Here is a 22,159-nt window from a genome sequence, read left to right as displayed (position 1 = left end):
GGGGGGGGGGAGAAGATGAAACCAAGATTTTGTTCAATCTACGATGTATTTGCCACTGTATACACTTTCTGGTTCTCTTAATTTGTGGTTCTTATTTCATGTTTGTAAATATGCGCCCAAACCTGCAGACAGACAAGATACTTTCGTCACTAATACAATATAATATAATATGAGTCGTTCCTACAATCGAATCCTTCCTTTACTTAGATAATCTTCTATTATTATTATTGTTGTTGTTGTTGTTGATAATAGATATTAAGAAAAGACATAATCATCGATGAAAAAATCGATCGAAAGTGTAGAATAAACTTTACACAAGAATTTGTTGCGATACACTCGATGCATGCAAATGCGCTTAACTAAAGTTTAGTTTCATATCTTTCCGCATAGTATTATTTCTATTCAACGTTGTGTGCACAAGTATCATCAAGATTGAAGGAATATTGCTTAAAAGAGGTTTCTGTCGACAGTCGAAAGGTGAAAAACCATGAAGAATTCGCTGAGGATGGAATGTGGTAACTTTATTTTTGTAAAAAAGTTGCATGTTTACCCGGTGCGGATAGCATTTGCGATACGTATCGTATTTTGATGTATAAATGGGCATGAAAACTAAACGCATCGGCGGGATTAATAAAACTACTAAACTCTGAAATAATGGTACACCGGAATCGTCGTATGTAACGTGCTTGGTCGAATCAAATTTTCCATCTTTTCGTCATTAAGAACTCTCTACTCATTGATAGAAAAAACACAAAGCAGATATCAAACTGATTTGATAACTGCATTAGCGACGGATTGTAACGATGATTTGTATACGAGACAAATGTAATTTATTTTCCATTATACATTTACGAGGAATATGATTGATAAAATTATGATTTTGATTTGAAAAGTTTGATACAAAAAGGATGTATTCTAATAGAGCGGAACGATGTTATACAGATAATTTTACGTGCATTTATTGTTGAAACGTTTGTCAACGTTATTGTTGAAAATTGTAAAATCAAATCCATCGCGTCGTGAAAATTTGTCTTCTAATTTATTTTCGTGGTTCATTGTAATGATGCGGCGAATTGGAGGGGCTGATGTTTTTAGTGTAATTTAATAATACACTAGGCCAAACCACTTCGTTATCACCTACAACTGGTTGTTGTTTAACCGTTCTGTATGATCTTCTCGTTCTTCGAACGTCAAGAAACTTCTTGGTTCCTTCCTCGGGCTGCGTTTCCTTCGCGTTGTTTTCATCTTGGTCCACGCAGCTTAATTGCGTTCGATTGTTCAAGTTCGTTTTCACGACGGTTTCTTCGTTCTGAATGTAATTATTATTCGTTTGCTCTTCGTTCTCAAAAATTGTCAAACCGTTTTCATTATTTAGCTGATTGGTAACTGTCACGGTGATGTCATCTTCGTCTAAATCGAGCTTCGACAAATCCACGTTGAACCATGCGACAGAGTCAAGTTGCCTGTTGGCATCCTGATGAGAATTTCTTGTAGAATCCAAGGCATTTTCTTTATCGTGATTGGCGAACGCATCTTCGAATAGCTGACTGGCGATAAATCCTGACACTGTATTAACGTGCCATTCGACCAGCTCCTCGCTGCTAACAGAAATCCCATCTTCTTCTCCGTTCGTGGTAACATTAACCTGTTTCTTGTCATTTTTAATGTCGCCAATCGTCTTGAAGTAAATACTATGGTCGTATCTATAGGTTTCCAGACAAGAGCTGTCCAAATTGCTGTTTGATTGGTAATTGAGAGTTGCGCAGCAATCGATCTTGGTTTCCTCCGGCCGAGATTTTCGTCGTGACTTTTTCAAGCTATGAAAACGGGGACTCCAGGAGCAATCGTCGATAATCAGCTTGTTGGAGGAAATACTCCAGCGTGGCTCCTGTCCTCCTTGCATAGTCATGCGACCTCTTGATAGTCTTTGTGATCTCAACCGGTTGTAACCTCTTGCGTACGCAGCCCATCGCTCGATTCGTTGAAAAATATACTCGGTTTCTTCGTTCCACCATTCCGACAGACCCTTTTGAATCGTTACACTAACATCCTCGGACATTATCACTGTTGCGGAGCACTTGAAACGATGGTAATCGCACGTATTACGCGCGACCGTCTTTATTAAAGGCGGCAACCAAATGTCGTACGACGAACGATGGATAACGAACGATAAATTTAGATAAGAAGATAGGAAACGATTGGATTTTTGAAGAGACAACGGTTTGATTTATAGGGTACCTTCGAAGCACTAGAAATACCGAAGCCATCGAAGAGCTGTCATAATCCATGACCGTGACTTCGTACAAAGTTACGTGAAATTTTGTTTCTCGCTTTGTTGCCTGTGTGGCTTATACGAATTCCGCTCATACTGTGGTCACAAGCTCCGTAGTAAGCGAAAAGATGTATGTATCTGTAAAGTTAATCGCGCCAACTGTCTTAGATAACAAGTATCGATGGATTAACGTGGAGGTGATTCGTATAATAATTTTTATGAAACGACTATTCGCTGAATTTCAGGCGTGAATAAAATTTGATATACCTATAATAGTATTTAAAAGCTGCTATTGCCAACATTTTACATCGAATTTAAAAGTATCGCTATGTAAAAGTGAATAGAAGTTAAACATTTTCTCTTATACGTAGGTGATTAGTCGCGTTGTTGCGTAGTATATCTGATCTGATTAAGTGAATTAAATCATGTCAATATCGTGAATAATAAATAGTTTTTCGAATACATTGTTCAAATTCGATGAAATAATTATAGTAAATAGATAAAACTTGGTACCGTTATCGAAAGCAGTGTTCGTGCCTTCTTACACGCATATTTTAACATGAGAAACGATCGCGTATGTAAACGATTTCACAAGGTAAGTGCGTTTAATATCACTTTGCATGTAATATCTGCAGTGACAATATTTCACGAAAAGGTGTCGTCCATATACGTGTAAAGACATACATCGCTTGGTGCAAGTCCTCGTGAATCTTGATATCGTTAACATTTATTTAATTACGATAATCCAATAGGACATAATGGAAAAATGAAAAAATGGAAAATTGAAAACTCTTACGAATCTATATAAATATTTACCGGAGGTACGCAATTAACAATACCGTAAAGCAAGTTGAATCATCGACTCGCAATTCATCCACTCAGTTATCAAGGGAAACGGATCTTCTTATGAATTGGTCAGCTACACTCAAAAGCACACGCATATATCTTTTTAATTGCACGCAATCGTGTTTCGTATCTTCGCATTCCTATACTATATTCTTATATACCTTCGCTTGAAAATGATTAAAAATTCAATAAAACGAAAATTGTTGTACGTTATGCGGAAACTCGTTGAAAGCGGCAAACGTAATATACAGCGTTATTCACAATTTCATTTAGTTACTAAGTTCCAGTTAAGGGGCTAGATGAAACGACCTACACTGTTCAACAGAAAGAACAGTCAAGATAGTAAAACGGTAATACGGTTATTCCAACTGCCAATCTTCGGATACTGTCGTGGAATATTAAACGTTCGACACAGGAGATGTGGCCGTTCTACGCGGCCAAGAAAATTCTTTATCAAACCAAAGCTACGTGAATTAAAATTCAAATAGCCCCTCAACGTTGCCCCGGGATACCGGGAATGATGGAACGGCTGTTGTATAAAAAACCACGTGCAAACTCTTCTGCCAATTTTCGGATCCCTATCGTACAGGTGAACAGCAGCTAACCTCGGTCCATCTTTTCTTGCGATAACGTGAATCGTTATCGTGTGCTGGCGCCCAATAATATAATTTTGTTACGTGACAGTCGTTCGGAATATTAATGGTATTTAATCGTTACGTATCGTAGTAATTTTGATCGAACATTTTAATCGATCGAACTCTAACGTTTTCTAAACATAAATATAACTTTTGCTCCAATTTGCATGATGCCGGTCATTTGGTTATTTTATGCCAAATGTGAAACAGACGCCGAACTTGTTACAAGGGTGGGTATAAAGCTTACTCAATTCGTTATACGTTTGATTAAAAACATTATATATGTCGGGTTAACACTGGGAGTAGGATTGTGGGCGCCAAATGAATCTTCACGGGAATTAGCCATTGATGCGGTACAATACAGGTGTAGTTTATTACAATAATGGGGTTGTTACAGTCTTGACAATTAATCACGGCGATTAGGCACTCGCGACGTTAGTGACAATGGTCTCAGGTTCGATAAAGAATCCGCGGTTAACGGGATGATAGATGTACGTTCTCACAGAATCTAAGTCTGTTGATAAACAAAACGTTCATCCCTTGACCGCGGCTACGTTTGACGACTGATCGTCGCCTCGAGCCCAAGCTCATTATCACAAATCTCGAACAATTACAATCGGACTGGATGACTACAATTGTTTAATTACAGCTATGGTAGATTCTAAATTACAATGTTATGGGATTTCCTCAAAATTCCAAAGCCGGCGCGTCCGTCAGGACGGAGATTACCTTTTGCTTCATTTTTTCATGTCTATCCGTCCAAGTTATGTTTTTATTACCGGAAGTAAGTGCATACAAGGGTTTCATTATCTGTGAGAATTTAGGGACGAATTTTCGGAAGTAAAAGCCTAAACCTATGAATTGCCTGAGCTGTGTGACGGTCGTTGGCGCAGGTAAAGAACTCAGATACGAGGGTATCTAATACGGTGTTCAATCTTTCTAGGACTTGATCTATCGAGTCGGCAATAATTAGGACGTCATCCAAGTAAACAACAACGTATGTATACGCGAGGTCGCCTGTTACGCCGCGCGACTCTCTGCCTGGCCCAGGTCACACACCGCGGGCCAGACGGACACCAGAGGTCCGCTCTTCCGTACGGCGTACCCTCAATAGCCTTAAGCACCGTCCATAAATCATAGATTTACGAGAAAAGGTCCTTTAAACAAAACAAACAACTGGTCCCGAGGAGTTTCTAAACACTATTGTCTACCACGGCAGGACAAGGGAAAGTTGTTTTTTTGTCACGCACGCGGCAACTTTCCCCCCATTAATAACCTTCTCTCGAGGGCAGTTAAGACCCTTCGTTTGAGCAATTAAAAACGAAGGCTAATCCCTCGCTCTCCTAAATAACATCGGCACGAACAAATCCGATGGTCCCGTGCGCTAGACTGATCCTTAGCCTTCCTCCGAGACAGCATCGTCTCCCAAGACCACTGATTCTACATCCTTCGAACGGTCAACATCCTTCGAGCGGGTATACACACCCGCAGATCAGTCACTCACTCATCTCGTACATACGCACCAGTGTAACTATCCTCGTTATAAGTTGTGGAATAAACGGTGACCTCACTTACTACTGTGCACTTCAATCAACCACCTCTGTTATCCTACCCGAAACAGGGGAACGACTACTTCGCGGCGTCGATTCACCGAATCGTAGCGAGAATTTACGCCTCTCGCTGACGCGTTTTCCTAGCGACCGCGTCTCTCCGCGAACGGCCGTAACATCGCCTAAGGCATTGAGAATGGCCCTCTGAGAAACGGACGGTGCATTTTTCAATCCGAACGGCATCGTTATGTACTCGTATTGTCCGTCGGATGTAACGAACGCTGTATACTCTGTCGAATTAGGATGAATGGGAATTTGATGAAACCCGCTGGCCATGTCCAGGCTAATGAAGTATCTCGCCTTTTGCAATCTCGCGATTTGATCCGCGATAAGGGGTAGGGGATACCGATCCGTGACCGTATTTTTATTTAACGCTCGAAAATCTACACAGTCTATCTGAGCCGTCCTTTTTCTTTACGAGTAACATAGGGCTCGCGAATGGTGAATTACTAGGCCTTATGATTTTCGCTCTAATTAGTTCGCTGATTCTCTCTCGCACTATTCTTCGCTCTTCCTCGCTAAGTCTATAAGGACTTCTTTGTACGGTGATGTTGGGATCAATTAATCGAATTTCTAACTGGCCCGTATTTACACGAGTACGCGGGAAACCCGTAATAAATGACTGTTTAAAATTTTGGAGAATAGAAATGAATCGGCTCTTATCATTACCAAATACCTCAGAGTCTACTTCATTAAGATCGATCTCATTTTCGGCGGTTTTATTGCAGGCATTAACTATCTCCGTTTTGCAAATATCGAGGCTATTGTGCGTAATATTTACATCGAATCCTTGGCTTAAAATTTCGCGATCAATCATAATATCATACTTTAAATAACTATCGACAAGGACGTGAAAAGTTGTCTCCAATGTAAAACCGTTAATACGTACAACGGACAAAATCTGAGACGTACTTTTAACTCAAGTATTCCCGATTCCTCGCATTACTACTATATCGACTACGGATTCTTTAATTAATGAGCATTCGACTCCAGAATCGAAGTAAAATGGGAACGACTCACCCAGATGCCTTAGACTACCCGTTGGAGACTCCACCACGCAGGAGTTCGTTTTTGGAGACGGGTTTTCTGCCTTGCAGTAGCGGACAATCAGGTGCAATATCGCCCTCCGCACGGCACTTGAAGCAAATCACCTGGGACGATGTAGCTGACCGGCTTCCTTCCCGGCGTCGTGCATTCCTCTGCTTTTCGCTCCGCATCCTCTTGCAGCACTCCGTCGCTTTATGCCCGCGGATCCCACAGTGGTAGCACTATCGGTGGTTAGAAAAAGATGCTAGCCGCCCTCGAGGGAAAGTTGCTAGTGGGAGACGTCGTTCGTTGAAAAATAGGTCTCCCCTATGTTCCCGTAGTTGGGATACAGACTGTTTGTCTGTTTGAAGGACTTTAGTTAACTAAATCTTTAGATTTATAACGGGCCCTCGGGCTAGCTGAACATGTATTGCGGAGACGCATCGACGTCTGGCTATCATCTTACTCAAAGAATAGGGTCTGCGTGTGGCGCGCCACGGGACAGAAACCGTTGGAATGTTTACTGTCGCGTGCCGCCACAAATATTTCTTTTAAGCAGAGCTATAGAATTACTTTGCTCATGTATAATATAGAAAATCTGCTTGTTGACCATGATGATTTCATAGATTTCGTAAGTAAACGACAACAGTTTGACGATTATGGTCATATGAAATTGGAGAAAAGGGAACAATTCGAAGATTATGGTTATATGCGATTTGGCAAGAGGCACGGTTAACTACCGATGATACTAATACTTTTGAGATGATAATTCCAATCGTGTGGCGTCGTTCCACTATCATCGTCGCGATACTAGATGAAATATATTTTACATTACAAATACGCATTCTGTTATTCTGCCCTTTCTCCTCCCTTCTTTTTCTCATTGAGTTAATTGGGGGAAAAAGGACACAATGAGTTAACATGTAATATTATAATAACAAGCATAATTACGTTTTAATGTTCTAATAATTACGTTCCTCTTCTCGTATGTTAATTATTTATCATGAGACAATGATGAGATGATGACAATGATTTTAGTTAAAAAAATAATTTAATACCGTCATCGTCGATGAAAGTCTCCGTAACATCTATCTACTTTTATCCTTCAAAATGATTCGATACACATTTTAATTGTGGATAATATACCGTTATTATTCTGAAAGTATAACGTACCTTAACTGCTCTTACACTAAATACGGTATAAAGATCGTTTCATTATTTCACGAATCATTTCGCTTTAGTGTGGAGATGTCTTATCGTCAGGGAGAAATTTATTGCGAGAAATGTTCACCAGAGCAATCATAATTTGTCCCTCAAATCACTTTTGCATGTTAGCTAGCGACGATCCATTCTTAACGTAGGACCGGTTACCTTAGCGCCGTTCAATTTCCAAACAATTTGTCGTTGGACTGCGTGTGGCTCCTGGTAAGAGGACTGTGACGAACGAATGACGCGGCACACACCTCAGCCATTTGCAATTGTATGAGCATTTGAACAATTTGGCCCAGCAGTGCACCGCCCCTGCTATTTCCTATCAAAAATCCAAGTCCTTGCCAGACGATTCCCCGATATATCACTATATCGCCTTGAGACAAAAAAATTTTAACTTTGCGCTACGCAATCACAGCGATGGATCTTCTTGTCAAATGTCAATGAATAACAAGTTTTTCACTGTTAGATTCAATCTTTCCCCTTGAATTTCGACGTAAAAATCATTTACATATCTTGTCTTTCACATATACGTATGTACATCGCTGTTCTCATCTTTTCATAAATCTCTGCTCACAATAGTCCTTTCAAGTTCAAACATAAGACTAAACGTCTGGCTAAACTCGAAATATCCGTGTGCCTGATACATAAATAACGGCGTAAGAGAGTCTGTCAGTCTTGGAAGAAACGCGTATCGCTAAAGATCCTATAAATTATCAAGTTCTATACCTCTCCAGTTATTTCAGAAGTATCGCCTTCTGTAAGTGGCGCGAGTAAGCTCTCCTATAACTAACTGAATATCTAACTTATCGCATCCAGAAGTATGTGATTTCCTACCTGTTCCAGACCGTTTTATTACACGTCATATCCACGAACGCTAACTCTGTTGCGTGAGATCGCCTCCCACTGCACCTGTTTGCCCCTTACCGCAACCGGCCTCCATGTATAATGCAAACAATAATTGTCATCGTTGAATCAACCAGCAATGCAAGAAACCAGCAGCGAAATCAACAACCTTGTCCGCGAGTGTAACGCCGAATATGATTTATTAAACTGTTCGTGTGTACAAGATAATTTCATACGGATTCAAACGTCCGCAAACGGCCAGTTGTGTTCGACGCGATATAGCAATGTTTTGTACTGAACGAATATCCTTCTGTTGAATTTTATTAAACTCTATTTCGTTCGTACAAGGTACGCAGTCCCTTGAAATTATGCCGAAAAGAATAACGCCGGAGAAAGTGATGGACATCGTTTGGTTTAGCGTAGCTTTGACTTTCTGTTGGCCGCCTCCTATCAATAGCAGCGGAACGCGAACTCTGGTTCACAAAATTTTGCAGATGAGTGGCGTTATTAACGCTTGCATGCTGCTCCCGCCGCTGCTATATTCGATTTATCTGCATCTAGACGATATAATCATTGTTTCTGAATGTATCTGTCTGTTTATGGTTATAAGTCAAATTGTGGTTCAGACTGTTATATGTTTCATCAATCACGATTCCCTGCAAGTAAGTTTTTATTCACTTCCACCTTACGTTTGATTGAAAAAGATACGCGCTTTAACAACGGGTTACAGCACGTAGTCGAGGAAATGACAGTCTGCGTTAAACAAGCGCGAGAATACGAAATGGAAATTTTTTCCAAGCATATCGCGCGATGCAGCGTCTTTTATGCAAGTTCTATGGTATGTATTTACTTGACCGCGACTGCCTTTTCGATAGGACCTGCAGCCTTGCCGCTATCCTTCCCAAGCGAAGCGGAATATCCATTTCGCGTTAATTATACGCCAGTATACGTTATCATCTACACGCAACAGTCTATCCTCAGCTATCAAAGCGCAGCACATATATGCTTAAGCATGTTTGGATCGCTTCTGCTTTGGTTTACCGCCGCGAGATTCCAGTGTTTGGCCATGGAATTAAAAAAGACGTCAGACGTTAGTACGCTGATCGTTTGCGTTGAGAAACAATTATATTTGAGAAGGTAAGAGTGAGATTTTACAACGCATGGACGAAACGGAGCGTTCATGTTCATCGCGAGTTCTTTTTTTTCTAGATACGCAAAAGAAGTGGTGGATAATCTTCGTTACATAGTGCTTTACGCTATAGGAGTAAGCACGTCTGCTCTAACTTTATGTGGCATTATATTGCTCGTGGTAAGTGAAGCTTGTAATATTTTATACAACGAATTAACTAAATAGTTTACATCTAGGATGTACCGCCAATGGTGAAAATACAGTTCGTAACTCTATGCCTCACTTTACTTACGGAGATTTATGTATACGCGTGGTCAGCCGATTACATGAAAGATATGGTAAATCAGGTTCTATTGTTTAGGTGTAAGGAAAGAGGTAGTAATATGACCACTTTTATTGATGAAACTCTGATTATATTTATGAAACTTTTCGATGTGCAAAAAGATATTTAACAGGCGAAAATTGCTTTCATAATTGCTAGCGATTGACGATGCAGACGTTAAAAAGGTAAATGAACAACGACGTGTTGTAAATTATAACTGCTTGTTGTCGTTGCACCGGACGTAATTTTAGAAATAATAGTCTGTTTCGTTTAATATTACCACGTTCAACCCGTGGTAATAGGTAGGTAATAATACGTTCATATTACCACCTCTTTTTTCGCGCAATCTATGAATTGTGTTCCCTTAGATACAACTAATTCCTCGTATGTCATAGAGCATAAATGTTTCACGAAGCGCATACGACACGATATGGTATAAACAAACGTTGGAAGTGCAAAAAAATTTGTCGATCGTGCTGGTATATCAAGAGCCAGTAACTCTCTCTGTCAGTTGTATAATACCAGAGCTTTCTTTGCGTTATTATTGTTCGGTAAGGACCACATATCGATTAATACTTGCTGCAATAGAACAAATAAAATTCTACAGCTAAATTTGGCAAACAATTTTCAAATAAATCAAATGCCATATTTGACGTTGTGCGGTTACATGCAACGGTAAACGTAATTGCAATTTTTCAAATTGTTAATTTTACTTTTAAGACACTGTTCGCATTTTCAGTTGATCGCGATGCAGCCTCATTGCCAGAGTGTAAATGATATTGTGTCTAATGTTCTGTTTGCAAGATTTCTATTATCAATATCACTTAACTATGAATATAGTGTCCATGTAGATCCATATTATATATTTTTCTTTTATTCAAATTGCCATAAAACTGGCATATAACTGCAATCTCTTTAATTGTAATCAACGAACTAATCAAAGATGACATATAATTAACAAGCTGAAAATATTTCAGTATCTGTCCAATACTTTCTCCATCTTCACTGCTTTGCGTGTGGTAATCGAAGATAATGCAGAATAAATGCGAGTAAAAGAATATGGACACTGTTTTAATCGTATATTACAAAACGATGCTTTTATCGTGGTAGTTGCGATTAAAATCACAATTGCAGAATGAGCCCTGTGACCACTACAGTATTATAGAAAACAAGTTCCTATCAAGCTGTAATTTGTTCTTAATACGATAGTACAATATAATTATAATAGTTGCATTATTTGTAATTATCCGATTTATCATAGTTGTTTCGTATAATGTAACCACCAGCTTTTGTTTTATCGGCAATATCGGTTGAGATCATAGGTCCGTACGCATTTGTAATTGAATCAAAATAAAACGAAACTAACGTTACGTTTCCATCTATACTGTATTTGCCACTCTGCAATTTCTCTATACACTTCCTGGCCCTTTTAATTTGTAGTTTTTAATTTCATGTTTGCAAATATGCGCCGGAACCTGCAGACTAACTAGATGCTTTTATCGCTAATGTAACACGGATCCAACAGGAATGGAACACAAATTCCTTCGTTTACTTGGATAATCCTTTGTTGTTGTTGTTATTATTATTATTACTATTACTATTATTATTATTATTATTGTTGTTGTTGTTGTTGTTATTGTTATTGTTATTATTATTATTATTACGAGTAGATTTCCATATTGTATCCTTTCTATTCTCTTCATCTTAACACGCGTGGATGTTCATGTTTCATACTACGTAGAAAACTCTTTAACAAGCAAGTCACAATAACAAAGACATTACTTTATCAGCATATTCTCTAACGACAATAATAATTCATTTCTTTCGACGAATTCGATAAAATATATTCTCGGTTATTTTTGTACATTTCAATTTTCAATCCTTACAGTCTTTTATATTAGACACATTGATGTGTTCGGAAGGCTGACTGTCTTGAAACGTACGCAGTTTGTATCTTCTTGATTTTAAATCAGCTATTTGTTTATGAAGTTCCATATTGTCATCTAAAAACGTGTACGTCCCGTCTCGCTTTTCCAATTCTTCCAGACTATATCCGATAGTCCGTCGATTTAAGAGCCATGGTTCCGGTGGTGGCGGCGGTGGCGGCGGTAACGTTCTTCGTTTCATGGGATGAGGTGATCTGTAATGAATTTCCGTTGTTGTTCGATAATCCATGTTACGGGCTTCATCGGCATCGTACACGATATCCGTCAATGTCTCTTGTTTTTCTTCGGGCCTGCGATATATTTTTCACATGTCATAAGAAATATCATACATTTATTTCTTACAAACGTGTAACATTATACTTGTATGATATAATTGATATATTATTGTGATTGTATGATATTATTGGTATTATTTTGTGATATTACGCGATATTATTTTTCTAAACTATCAATATGTGCTGATTCATCGGATCATAAGTATATAAAGTGATTTCTTCTATAGTATTCTCTTTCCAGTAGTAGATATTTAATAAAATGTAATTGTCGAAGAAAAAATCGGATACTTTGTTTTGAAGAAAAATGTCTTTGTAAATTCGACGAATGACCGTGCACCTAGCTAAAATGAAATTCTGCTTATCCATCCAACACTGCGTGCACAAATATCATTACGATTGAATTTTCCTCGGAGATTCCTGTCGTCATTCGAAAGATGAAAATTACACAAAATTCGTCAAGGGTGGTAATTTTATTTCTATAAAAAAGTTCCTTATTTACGATATGGATAGCATTTGCAACGTGTATTGCGTTCTTATATAAATGTACATGAAAACTAAACGCTTTAATTTTATACTAAAATCTAGTTTCTTAATGTACGATACAAAATAGCTACAGTATTTGTTCCATTCTTTTCAATTTCCTTCGTAAACATTTTACTATATATTTAAAACTTTCTCGCGAGAGATTATTCTATTCATATTTTGCTGCTACTAACGACAAACCTATACACAATACGCGTCATATTTTTCATAATGCTCCACTCGCTATAAAAGGTAACTGTGATTATAGTTTTCAAACAATTGCCATAATAATAATTATCGTCTCACATTGGATGGAATCATCTATTTTGACTATTCTTTAATATCGAATAAAAAATTATTTCACGAATACATACTCTAACGTTGCAAGTGACTTGATATGAAGCAGAGTACGTTGCGGATAAATTGGTTTATACGAGTCTTTTAATTCTATTTGAGACAACATCGCGTGTGTTTCCGTAATTCCTGTACAAGCAGGTTCTGGTCCTAGTCTTTCATACGATGATTTATGAAGATTCCCTTTCGGTGGAAATATGTCTTTGTTGTCTCTGGGTTCAGCCAACGTATGCATTTGCCTGTAAATAGCAAATTTTAAGTTTTGTCAAAGTCTACAAATAACGACGTATCGACTTCTCATATGTATATTCACGAGTCAACTATGTATGTGTAAGGTCGAAAGTTTTAACAAAACGGGAAAATAAGGCGGGGCAAAGGAACCGGATAAGCCCGAGAATCAACGACAAGGTCATAATAAATAACAAATAAATATAGGTGGACTGAATATAGCTGGACTATTAAACACGACAAACTATTAAATAAATGTTTCTGAGAATTTCATCTTCCTAAAGCGTAAAACAATATTTAAAAAATACACCTAACACGTTATATAATAGCATTGCACGCGTATTCATATACATATACACACACATATACGTATCCATACGTGTAAATATTATTAATTATATCTTCTTGGCTAAAAGTTTCGGAAAGAGTAATACTTACATCACGGAAGATGATATTTAACTTGATAATTTACTACGATAAAAATGAGTAGTGATTAGTATGTTTAATGATCAATTTGTATGTCCTTTTCCCCATTTACCACTTTGCATCGTAATATTAGAGATTTTATTTATTTTGTGCTACGTAGAAAGAAAACTACACGCACAGTTGAAAGCTGTTGCAGTTTGAGTGGTCTGACAATCTATATTGACTATATTGACTATATTGACTATAGTGACTATAGTGACAAAACTGCGTTGCTACGCACAATAGAAGGCGGGAACGTTTCACCCTTCTTCGTTTTCCTTGTTACAGCTTGACAACATAGGGAATACTATCGAATACAAGGAGTAAGAAACATAGGAGTATATACGATGCAAACTTCTGTATCATATCGCAATTTAAAAAGTATATCTTATACAAGAAGTTACATGTCATGGTAAAGTTTTGGAAGTATATAAAATAATGTGCATAAAATATTCCAGAATATAATACTTGGATAAGAGTTAGGAATGCATGGTTGAAGATGTAAACTAATAAAATAATAAAAGATAATAAAAATAGTAAAATTTAACATTTTTCCATAAATAATACATATAGATAATATATGGATGAAGTATTTATATTGGAAGGATCGACAAAAAATTTTTGCGAAGCTTCGAGTCGATTAAAAATTAAACGAACGACAGACATTTCCCCAAAATTTATCACACTGGTATAAATATCGATTACACGTGTATCGAATAACAATAAAATATTATTTTTATTTCTGTGCATATTTGTATAAATAAATAATGAAATATGCTTACCAATCATGAACCTTTACTTTGGTGTTGTAAATAGCAGGAGTATGAAAAACAATCGGTTCGAAATCTTTAAATTCATCTTCACAGGTTGGAAAGACGACCTACGATTCAACCAGTATATTTTCTATATTTATAATACTTTGTATACAAAAATAAATCCGTACAATAGTATTGATTCTAATTTATACGCCATTGTAACAGGCCATTATACGTATACAGGTAACAGAAGGAACTTGCGGAAATAAATGTAACGAAATGCAAAGAAAAGAACCGAGGTAATATCTATTTTTGTCGAATAAAATTAAACATAAATAAATTAAACATGAAGTTTTGTGCGAGTACAGACTTCGTAGCACGATCAAAAAATTGATAATTGTCAATAATTTGATAATGCTTTTTATACAAATATAATCTTACGTTCAATTTCCCTTTCGTCAACATTTATTCTTCTTTTCAGTTAGGCAACTTGAATATTTGTTATTTTTCTTGATATTTTATCCTACGGGATAACGTGATTAATCGAAAGTTAATCGGAATCCAGTGTCAATTATTTTCAAAAACATTTCAAAAACATTTCAAGAACATCGCGTAAAACATCGTCTTGTTGCGCAAAATAACGTCTGTCGAATCTCTGATATCTTCACGTTTCTTAGATTTTACGATATACGTGGACGTAAATTATTAAAATTCTATCGCAGAATTGAATGTTACTCTTAAATAACTTTAGCGAAAGTACAGGTTTTGCGAGTTTACTCGGAAACATATAAAAAAGATGAATAGTACGCTAAAAGAAGTGATATTAGAGAAATGTCGGAAGAAGGTTATTTCTCTGGAATCGTATAGCGAGAACGAAGGAGAAGTGGAAGAGATGGAAGAAAAAGAAAGCGAAATAGTAGAGGAATTACCTTTCGAAGATATTCTCGCTGACAAACGTCGTAAATATAGCGCTAAAGAAGAATTCATTTTTCTTCTTTATAATGACACTTTGCAGTATTTTGTGAAAGAGTAATCGTTTTCATTTTCGCTCTCGTTTAAATTTTTACTGAAATTTTGATATTTCTATCAACTCTCTTTGATACCTTTATGAACTGTTACGATCCAAAGTTCCATATACGTACGATTTTCCCTGTTTATTACGTTTAACAGCCGAGTAAAATACGCGTTAAAAATGTCAATTACTCGATGTTTGTTATTTAACATTCATTGTTTAATATAGGTGGGATGGCACGTATTTAAGAAAAAAGCCTACGAAGATATTGGTCGATGATTCGAGAAATTCGTCCAACGATGACGAAGATATAGGTGAAAGACAAGATTGCGAAGATGTAAATGAATCGAAAGAAAGCGACAATAATTCCGAAGAATTTAATAACGATACAAATAAATCAAGTTTCGTTTCGTCTTGGAAATTATCACTGCCCGATGAATTTGCAAATATAAGATTTATTAGTAACAATACGTACAGCGGTCGTATTAGTAGAAAAATGATGGAGGGTGAAGGCGTATACAAATGGTCTAACGGTGCTCGGTATAAAGTAAGAATTTTCAAATTTCCTATTATTACGATACAAGTATATAAATTTCAGCGATACAAGTCGTTAATGGAATTCATACATGTAATACATACGGTCATCATTCTTTGCGGCAATATGCTTTTCATGCATTAAAGATTATATCAATGGCAAAAGCGATTGTATATATTTTACAAAAAAATCTTGCACTTGGTTAACAATTACTCTAGTTATTAATCATAATATACGATTAATTTATATATATGATTTTTTTAAATTTTGCCTCAACATAAATAGAAACGATAAAATAAATAACTTCCCTCGCTTTTCGTTATTATTGAAAGTTGTGTGGTTTCATAGGGAGAATTCGAACAGAATGTTATGCATGGCAAAGGTCTATTAGAATGGAACAATGTTTGCTGGTACGAAGGTGATTTTACGAACGGCTACCGACATGGTAGAGGAATTATGGTGGATGGAGAAAATCGTTACATGTATACCGGTCAATGGCATATGGGTCAAAGACATGGGAAAGGGTAAGTACGTAACAAAGTACAGGTGAAATATTTTCACAAGCCAGAGAAAGACCGTTTCTACACCGATGTAAAATCGATGATTATTAAAATATCGCAGACATAATTATGTAATACGACGAAACGTTTTTTAACGCGTAAAACTTACGTCCTTTACAAATCTACTAGTAAAACAATTAATTCGATTTATGTCTTAGGATGTGTTAGTTGTCGGTGTGACTATTATTATTAGATTTATGTTCAGGTTGTTATAAAAGTGTTAGAATTGCACGTAAAATACCATTGTGGAGTAATTCGATACACCGAAACAAACGCGAGAATTCATATGCAAAAGTGTCGATAGAAGCTTATTTTTCAACTTAACTTACAAGCAATCGAATTTCGCGCTAGAGACATTCTATCATATCGCCGTGTCCCTTGTCCTGCAAAGCCTCTCGACGAGAAACATTCGATTTCGACGCGTCCTCTTGACGGTATCATTTTGAACGCGTGATTTACTGAGCTACGTGCACGTGGGATTGTCGCCACTTGTTACCATATTTAAGTATCTTACTTAGTAAGGCAACATTTTTGTTATACAAAGACAGACGTGTTCTTCTTCGGTACGCAATCTGTTGACGACGATTTTATTCTCTGGTAATATAATTATTGGCAAAAAGTGTCGTTATCATATTCACTGCGATACAAGTTTTTTTTGTAAATAATCAGTTTTTTGTAAATGTACTTGTTAAAAAAGTTATTCTCGTTACTCTGACAATGGTTCATACGACGGTGATTGGGTAATGAACAAAATGAACGGGATTGGATTACGAATTTATCCAAGCGGTGGCCGTTACGTGGGTCAATGGAAGAACGGAGTTCGTGATGGTATCGGAACCATGGTTTGGCCCAATGGGAGTCTCTATCGTGGGGAATGGAAATGCGGTGCAATGCACGGGTTTGTTTTGGTCCCTATGGTTTTATAACGATGAATAAAAGAAATATAGTTACATTGGAGGAGTGGTTAAAATACTTATGTTAGTTTTATTTAATATTACAAGATAATACAATGTTTGCAGCTATGGAGAGTACGTATGGAATGGATTTTTTAATAAAACGTTTGCTTGGCCGCAAGAAGCATCGTACGTAGGTTACTGGCGTCGCGGAATGCGTCATGGCAAAGGTGAATCTATACTGTTATTCTGAAACAATGTTCGATAAAGATAATAATAAGATCGTTATAATAGGGGAGATAAAGCTGAATTCCGTCGGTGGAGCTAAGTATTCTGGTTATTGGAAGGATAATAAAAAGCATGGTTACGGAGTTATAATTGGTAACGCGAACGTTTTACAAAATTAAGATATTTGTAGCAAAGATACATATTGTTGACGCATATGTTGATACATATTGTTAACCTCGAGAACTCGAATCACAAGGCAACGACTAAAAAAGCCTTCGAGCTGTGGAGATTTTACTTTTTCTACGAATAAGACAGGTTTAATATTCGAAACGAGTGGAACAAGTTTTGCGCGAAAGTCGATATTCTTCGAATTGCAGAGGATGTAGAGACTCAAGTTCTAGAGGTCAATTATTTATTTGAAAAATAAGCGACAAGTTGAATCGTGATTTTTTCATTGTAAAGCGTAGATTCGTATATCGTAGCTACGTATATTATAGGACACGTATACGATATTTATACACGGTTTTCACAAAGAAGCGGAAGGCTTTTTTTTATTTATTTATTGATATTTACAATCAATTCTCGCATTGAGAAAGAAGCGGAAGGTAACGAGCAAAATTGTTATGCGAGTTATCGAGGTTCGACTAATAACGTAAGCTAGTTATTTTTCATCCTTTATTATCAACATGAGATTGTATTACAAATGATTCCCTTATATTTGATATGACGTTTTTTGATGGATCAAATATTGCGTCAAAGTAAAAATATTCGTGTTTTATGCAGGAAGTAACGGGCACAAGTTTGAGGCTAATCCATTATTTTCAAATGATATTTTGTATGCGCCGAACGTTGTAGCCGATAATTTAGAAACTGAAACGAAAACGAAGGATGAAGGAGAATGCATGCGGACAGCTAAAGAAATAAAAACAGCGTAAGAATGCCATATACATATACATTGTACACTGTACAATAACGACCATAGGTACAAAATGAGTACAATTGATGTAACAGTTTATACAAAGTCGGTAGTAAAATGTATCTACGCACATATGTACAATAACGAAATATAAGAAATATATTTCAATGTAAATTAATATAATTAATTTCTACTTAATCATTGATAGATTTGTCGAGAAACCTGGTCAATTGGTAGAAACTTGGCCAACACCTATTCTGAAGCCAGAACAGTTTCTATGTTTATCTTACTATATAACTCGTCTATTGGATCCAAAAAATATGGAGCCATCTGTCGTATTTTCGCCTCCATCTGGAAAATGCTACAGTTGTGAAAGAGAATCTTGTTCTTGTTTGCCACATCCACTTTCCATAGGTCAATATTTTTAATTATTATTTAACATATACTACACGTAAATTACGCAAATTGCAAGTGTAAATGAAAATAATTCGAAAATACGATTGCATTTCTTCTTCGTATTTTAATCGGATAAAGTGACACCGTTATTTCGTTACATGATAATAACGGCGACATTTTTAAATTCTTGTTAATAAAATAAAAGTATTTCCACTCGTGTATACTAAACTTTTGCACTAAACGTTTGAACGAAAGATTTTCAAGGAGTGAGTGGCGACTTACATGAAAAACTTTCATGCAGATACGATTACAAGTGAACGAAACGACATCACGCAGACACATGCGCCCGAATCCTACACCGAGAATATGATAGAATCTGTCTGGAAATATGAAGAATGCTGGACATATAATTGTTTGACGTTTCACATGCATCGTTTACGTGAAATTTACAACGATTATGCTACGTTATTTGCCAAGTCGGCGCCAAAATGCAATCTGGCGATGAGTAGATTATGTTTATGGCAATTATGGAGAGATTGTGGTATTCATAAGAAAGGACTTAGCCTCACTGAAATCGATAGTTACATTGGTGAACGTTAATTGATAACTACAGTAAACATCGTTGTATATTATGTCACAGTACTGTACAAAAGTCCTTTTCTTGGACCGTCAGTAGTGATCACTACAGAGTAGTAATCTCACAATGATGGTAATAATACTTTTAGGGGATACGTATTTGTGGTGTTTGACTTTCTTAAGTAATAACGATAGATCTAAGATAATATCAAGTATCCTTATATTCATTTGGTAGGTAGCCTAAGATTTTGCACAGTACTGTGTACCAGTGCATATTGTATATGTATATGAGTAAATTAGTTTTTAATGCAACAAAACAGTAGTTTGGAATAATATCTGCTATCGCAAACACGTCTCGCTATAAAGGTTCTATTATTAATGTGAATCGTTAAAATATTAGCGAAAAATGAAACCACGATGATGAAAGATCCTCTTCATCCGTTCGAAAAGATTGAAATCTGGCAATTTTTACACGCCTTGTTAGAAGTTTCTTGGCACTTATATACTAAACACAACGACGATGAAGTCGAGGAAATGAACGGAAAAATCGCTGGTGGTTTGCACAAATTTTTAAAAAACTGTATATATCCTCATGCTGGAAATCATGTTGGTACGTAAGTACATACCTAATACGGTAACATTATCATAAATAAGATAATATGAATGTAAAAAGTGGCTTTTGAAAAGAAAAGGTGGTATTGTTATGAAGACAATTTATGTCATAAGGAATATAATTTGCGTCTATGTAAGTTTTGGGGAATTTTCATTAAACTAAATGAAACAAATGTTTATGACTCTATGAAACAGCTAGGAAATCTTTTGTGTTGTTAATCATTTGCACAACAAATACAACTTTTTCAATTTTAAACAGAAATTTTCTAAATAAAATACAACTTTCCAGGTAGTCTGTGCCGTGAAAATCAAGATTTGCTACCTATATACTGCGTCTTTGAATTGTACCAACAGATTGGCTATCCAGTTTCTGCAAAAGATCTCCTTCGTGCGACGTGCGTTTTAAAACGTAAGCTAACTGTCTGTTGTTATTTGTTATTTAAATTTTTCAATTATTAACTTCCGAAATTTTTGTCAACTTTCGATAGAAAGTAAATAAACATTAAATAATGTAATAACTTTTGAACGTTGTGCAAATTTTTGTAACGCTTGCAAAAACGTATTGACGTTTTACAAATTAAATTTATTTTTATTTAAGAAACACTGTAGCTATATAGCAACTATATATATATTTTTTTTCGGTATATGAAAAAAAAGAAAGAAAAAGAGAGCAATTGGAACAAAACATACAACGTTACAGTACTTTATTAATAGTAAACATTTATGTTGGTATATTTCACATTGCGCGTACAGTTCCTAGAGCAATGGTATCTTTACATTGAAGCGTATGAATATTTTAATGATGCAGACAGGGCAGATCCAATGCTTTCTTCGACTACTGCCGAAGCTGTGGAAAATTTTCCGGATGGAATTAATTCTGTGACGATAGGCGAAAAAGTCAGCTACTTACTGAAACTTGACGAAATCTTTTCGTCACCCGATCGTACGATTAATATATCAAGAAGAAATGCAAATAATTTATGTAGCAGTGGGTATAGCACATTTTATAAAAATTATCGTACATGCTTCGTTTGCGTTAAGAACGTTATTCGTATTACAGCTAACGGATTGTTGGTCTTTACACAACTAGGGACTAGAAAAATGATAGAAATTATGATGCTAATATGTCCTGGAATAAAAGATGCAAGTAGTGGTGTAATTATAAACATGGATTATAAGGTATATTATCGTAATTCAAATTTTGATATATTTGATACAAATGAAATTCAATAAACCTTTTTAAAGATAATCTGTTGATAGAACGATCTGGTTGTTATTTGATTATACTTGATTTGCTTCGGTGTCTCTTCAATTTTTAACATCATAATATTTAAACGACGTTGTTATGCTATTATATTACTATTATCAGATTTTGACGCACCGGTTTACATATATAAACACAAATTCTTAGTGAAACGCGTTATATGAAACAAATGAAAGATATGGCAGCAGTCAGGTCGTCTCTATACATAATTACTTGCGATTAGTCTTGTATGTTGCTCGCACGTAAAATTGCATAATATTGATAACTACGAATATCGCTCGACATAGATAACTTTATTAATGGTTATGATTGTTATCACTATTATTATTATGCAATTTTTATTTTATTCGTACTACGTGATACGTATTAAAAAGATTATAAAACTGAAATTGAAAGTAGGTAAATTAACAAACAATATGAACAGTAATATAAAATGCAAATTATGTCAGACTGGGTTTCATCGATTATTTAAGTATCAAGTACATAATTATAGAATTATCATCGATTATATATATAAAAAGCATAAAACATTATAAGTAGCATAGATTGAAATGCGTTTATTACATCAATATATATGAATATCATAAACCAATATTGAATATCATATTTAATTTAATTTAACATGTGACTAATATTTTAATCAATGGTTATTTACAGATATTACAAAAATTGCATCTTCCCTAACTTAATTATCTCTCGCTTAAATGCATAATATATTTTACAGACA

At 35.9% G+C, this 22,159-nt stretch overlaps 6 protein-coding genes across 6 annotated transcripts; 4 read left to right on the top strand and 2 right to left on the bottom strand.

The window, feature by feature from the left end:
- Positions 1-502: 502 nt before the first annotated feature.
- On the bottom strand, positions 503-2,204 carry LOC117210412. The gene has a single exon (XM_033453409.1). The coding sequence runs from the start codon at positions 2,057-2,059 to the stop codon at positions 1,040-1,042; it is 1,020 nt and encodes a 339-aa protein (XP_033309300.1). The 5' UTR covers positions 2,060-2,204; the 3' UTR covers positions 503-1,039.
- Positions 2,205-3,896: 1,692 nt separating this feature from the next.
- LOC117210414 (drosulfakinins) lies at positions 3,897-7,232 on the top strand (the record flags this gene model as incomplete). Its single annotated transcript, XM_033453411.1, has 2 exons — positions 3,897-3,983; positions 6,946-7,232. Coding segments are annotated over 2 exons (267 nt in total), but the record flags the coding sequence as incomplete, so codon positions are not given.
- Positions 7,233-8,011: 779 nt separating this feature from the next.
- LOC117210416 lies at positions 8,012-11,119 on the top strand. Its single transcript, XM_033453412.1, has 6 exons — positions 8,012-9,106; positions 9,175-9,581; positions 9,654-9,753; positions 9,810-9,911; positions 10,291-10,446; positions 10,873-11,119. Exons 1-6 carry the CDS (start codon positions 8,813-8,815, stop codon positions 10,936-10,938), a joined length of 1,125 nt encoding a protein of 374 aa, XP_033309303.1. The 5' UTR covers positions 8,012-8,812; the 3' UTR covers positions 10,939-11,119.
- Positions 11,120-11,722: 603 nt separating this feature from the next.
- Positions 11,723-14,670, bottom strand: LOC117210407. Its single transcript, XM_033453405.1, has 4 exons — positions 14,653-14,670; positions 14,468-14,565; positions 13,013-13,231; positions 11,723-12,131 (listed from the first exon to the last, which is right to left on the bottom strand). Exons 1-4 carry the CDS (start codon positions 14,668-14,670, stop codon positions 11,771-11,773), a joined length of 696 nt encoding a protein of 231 aa, XP_033309296.1. The 3' UTR covers positions 11,723-11,770.
- Positions 14,671-15,236: 566 nt separating this feature from the next.
- On the top strand, positions 15,237-19,717 carry LOC117210406. Its single transcript, XM_033453404.1, has 9 exons — positions 15,237-15,469; positions 15,681-15,999; positions 16,336-16,511; positions 17,245-17,445; positions 17,567-17,670; positions 17,735-17,821; positions 18,452-18,599; positions 18,793-18,998; positions 19,282-19,717. Exons 1-9 carry the CDS (start codon positions 15,237-15,239, stop codon positions 19,578-19,580), a joined length of 1,773 nt encoding a protein of 590 aa, XP_033309295.1. The 3' UTR covers positions 19,581-19,717.
- Positions 19,718-19,791: 74 nt separating this feature from the next.
- LOC117210479 lies at positions 19,792-20,703 on the top strand. Its single transcript, XM_033453544.1, has 2 exons — positions 19,792-20,166; positions 20,458-20,703. Exons 1-2 carry the CDS (start codon positions 19,974-19,976, stop codon positions 20,625-20,627), a joined length of 363 nt encoding a protein of 120 aa, XP_033309435.1. The 5' UTR covers positions 19,792-19,973; the 3' UTR covers positions 20,628-20,703.
- Positions 20,704-22,159: the final 1,456 nt, after the last annotated feature.

This window comes from Bombus bifarius, unplaced genomic scaffold, assembly GCF_011952205.1.
Source record: "Bombus bifarius isolate JDL3187 unplaced genomic scaffold, Bbif_JDL3187 scf7180000008203, whole genome shotgun sequence".
NCBI classification, from domain to species: Eukaryota; Metazoa; Arthropoda; class Insecta; order Hymenoptera; family Apidae; genus Bombus; species Bombus bifarius.
The sequence above is the reverse complement of the archived record's forward strand: the minus strand, read 5'-3'. Positions and strand labels throughout refer to the sequence as shown.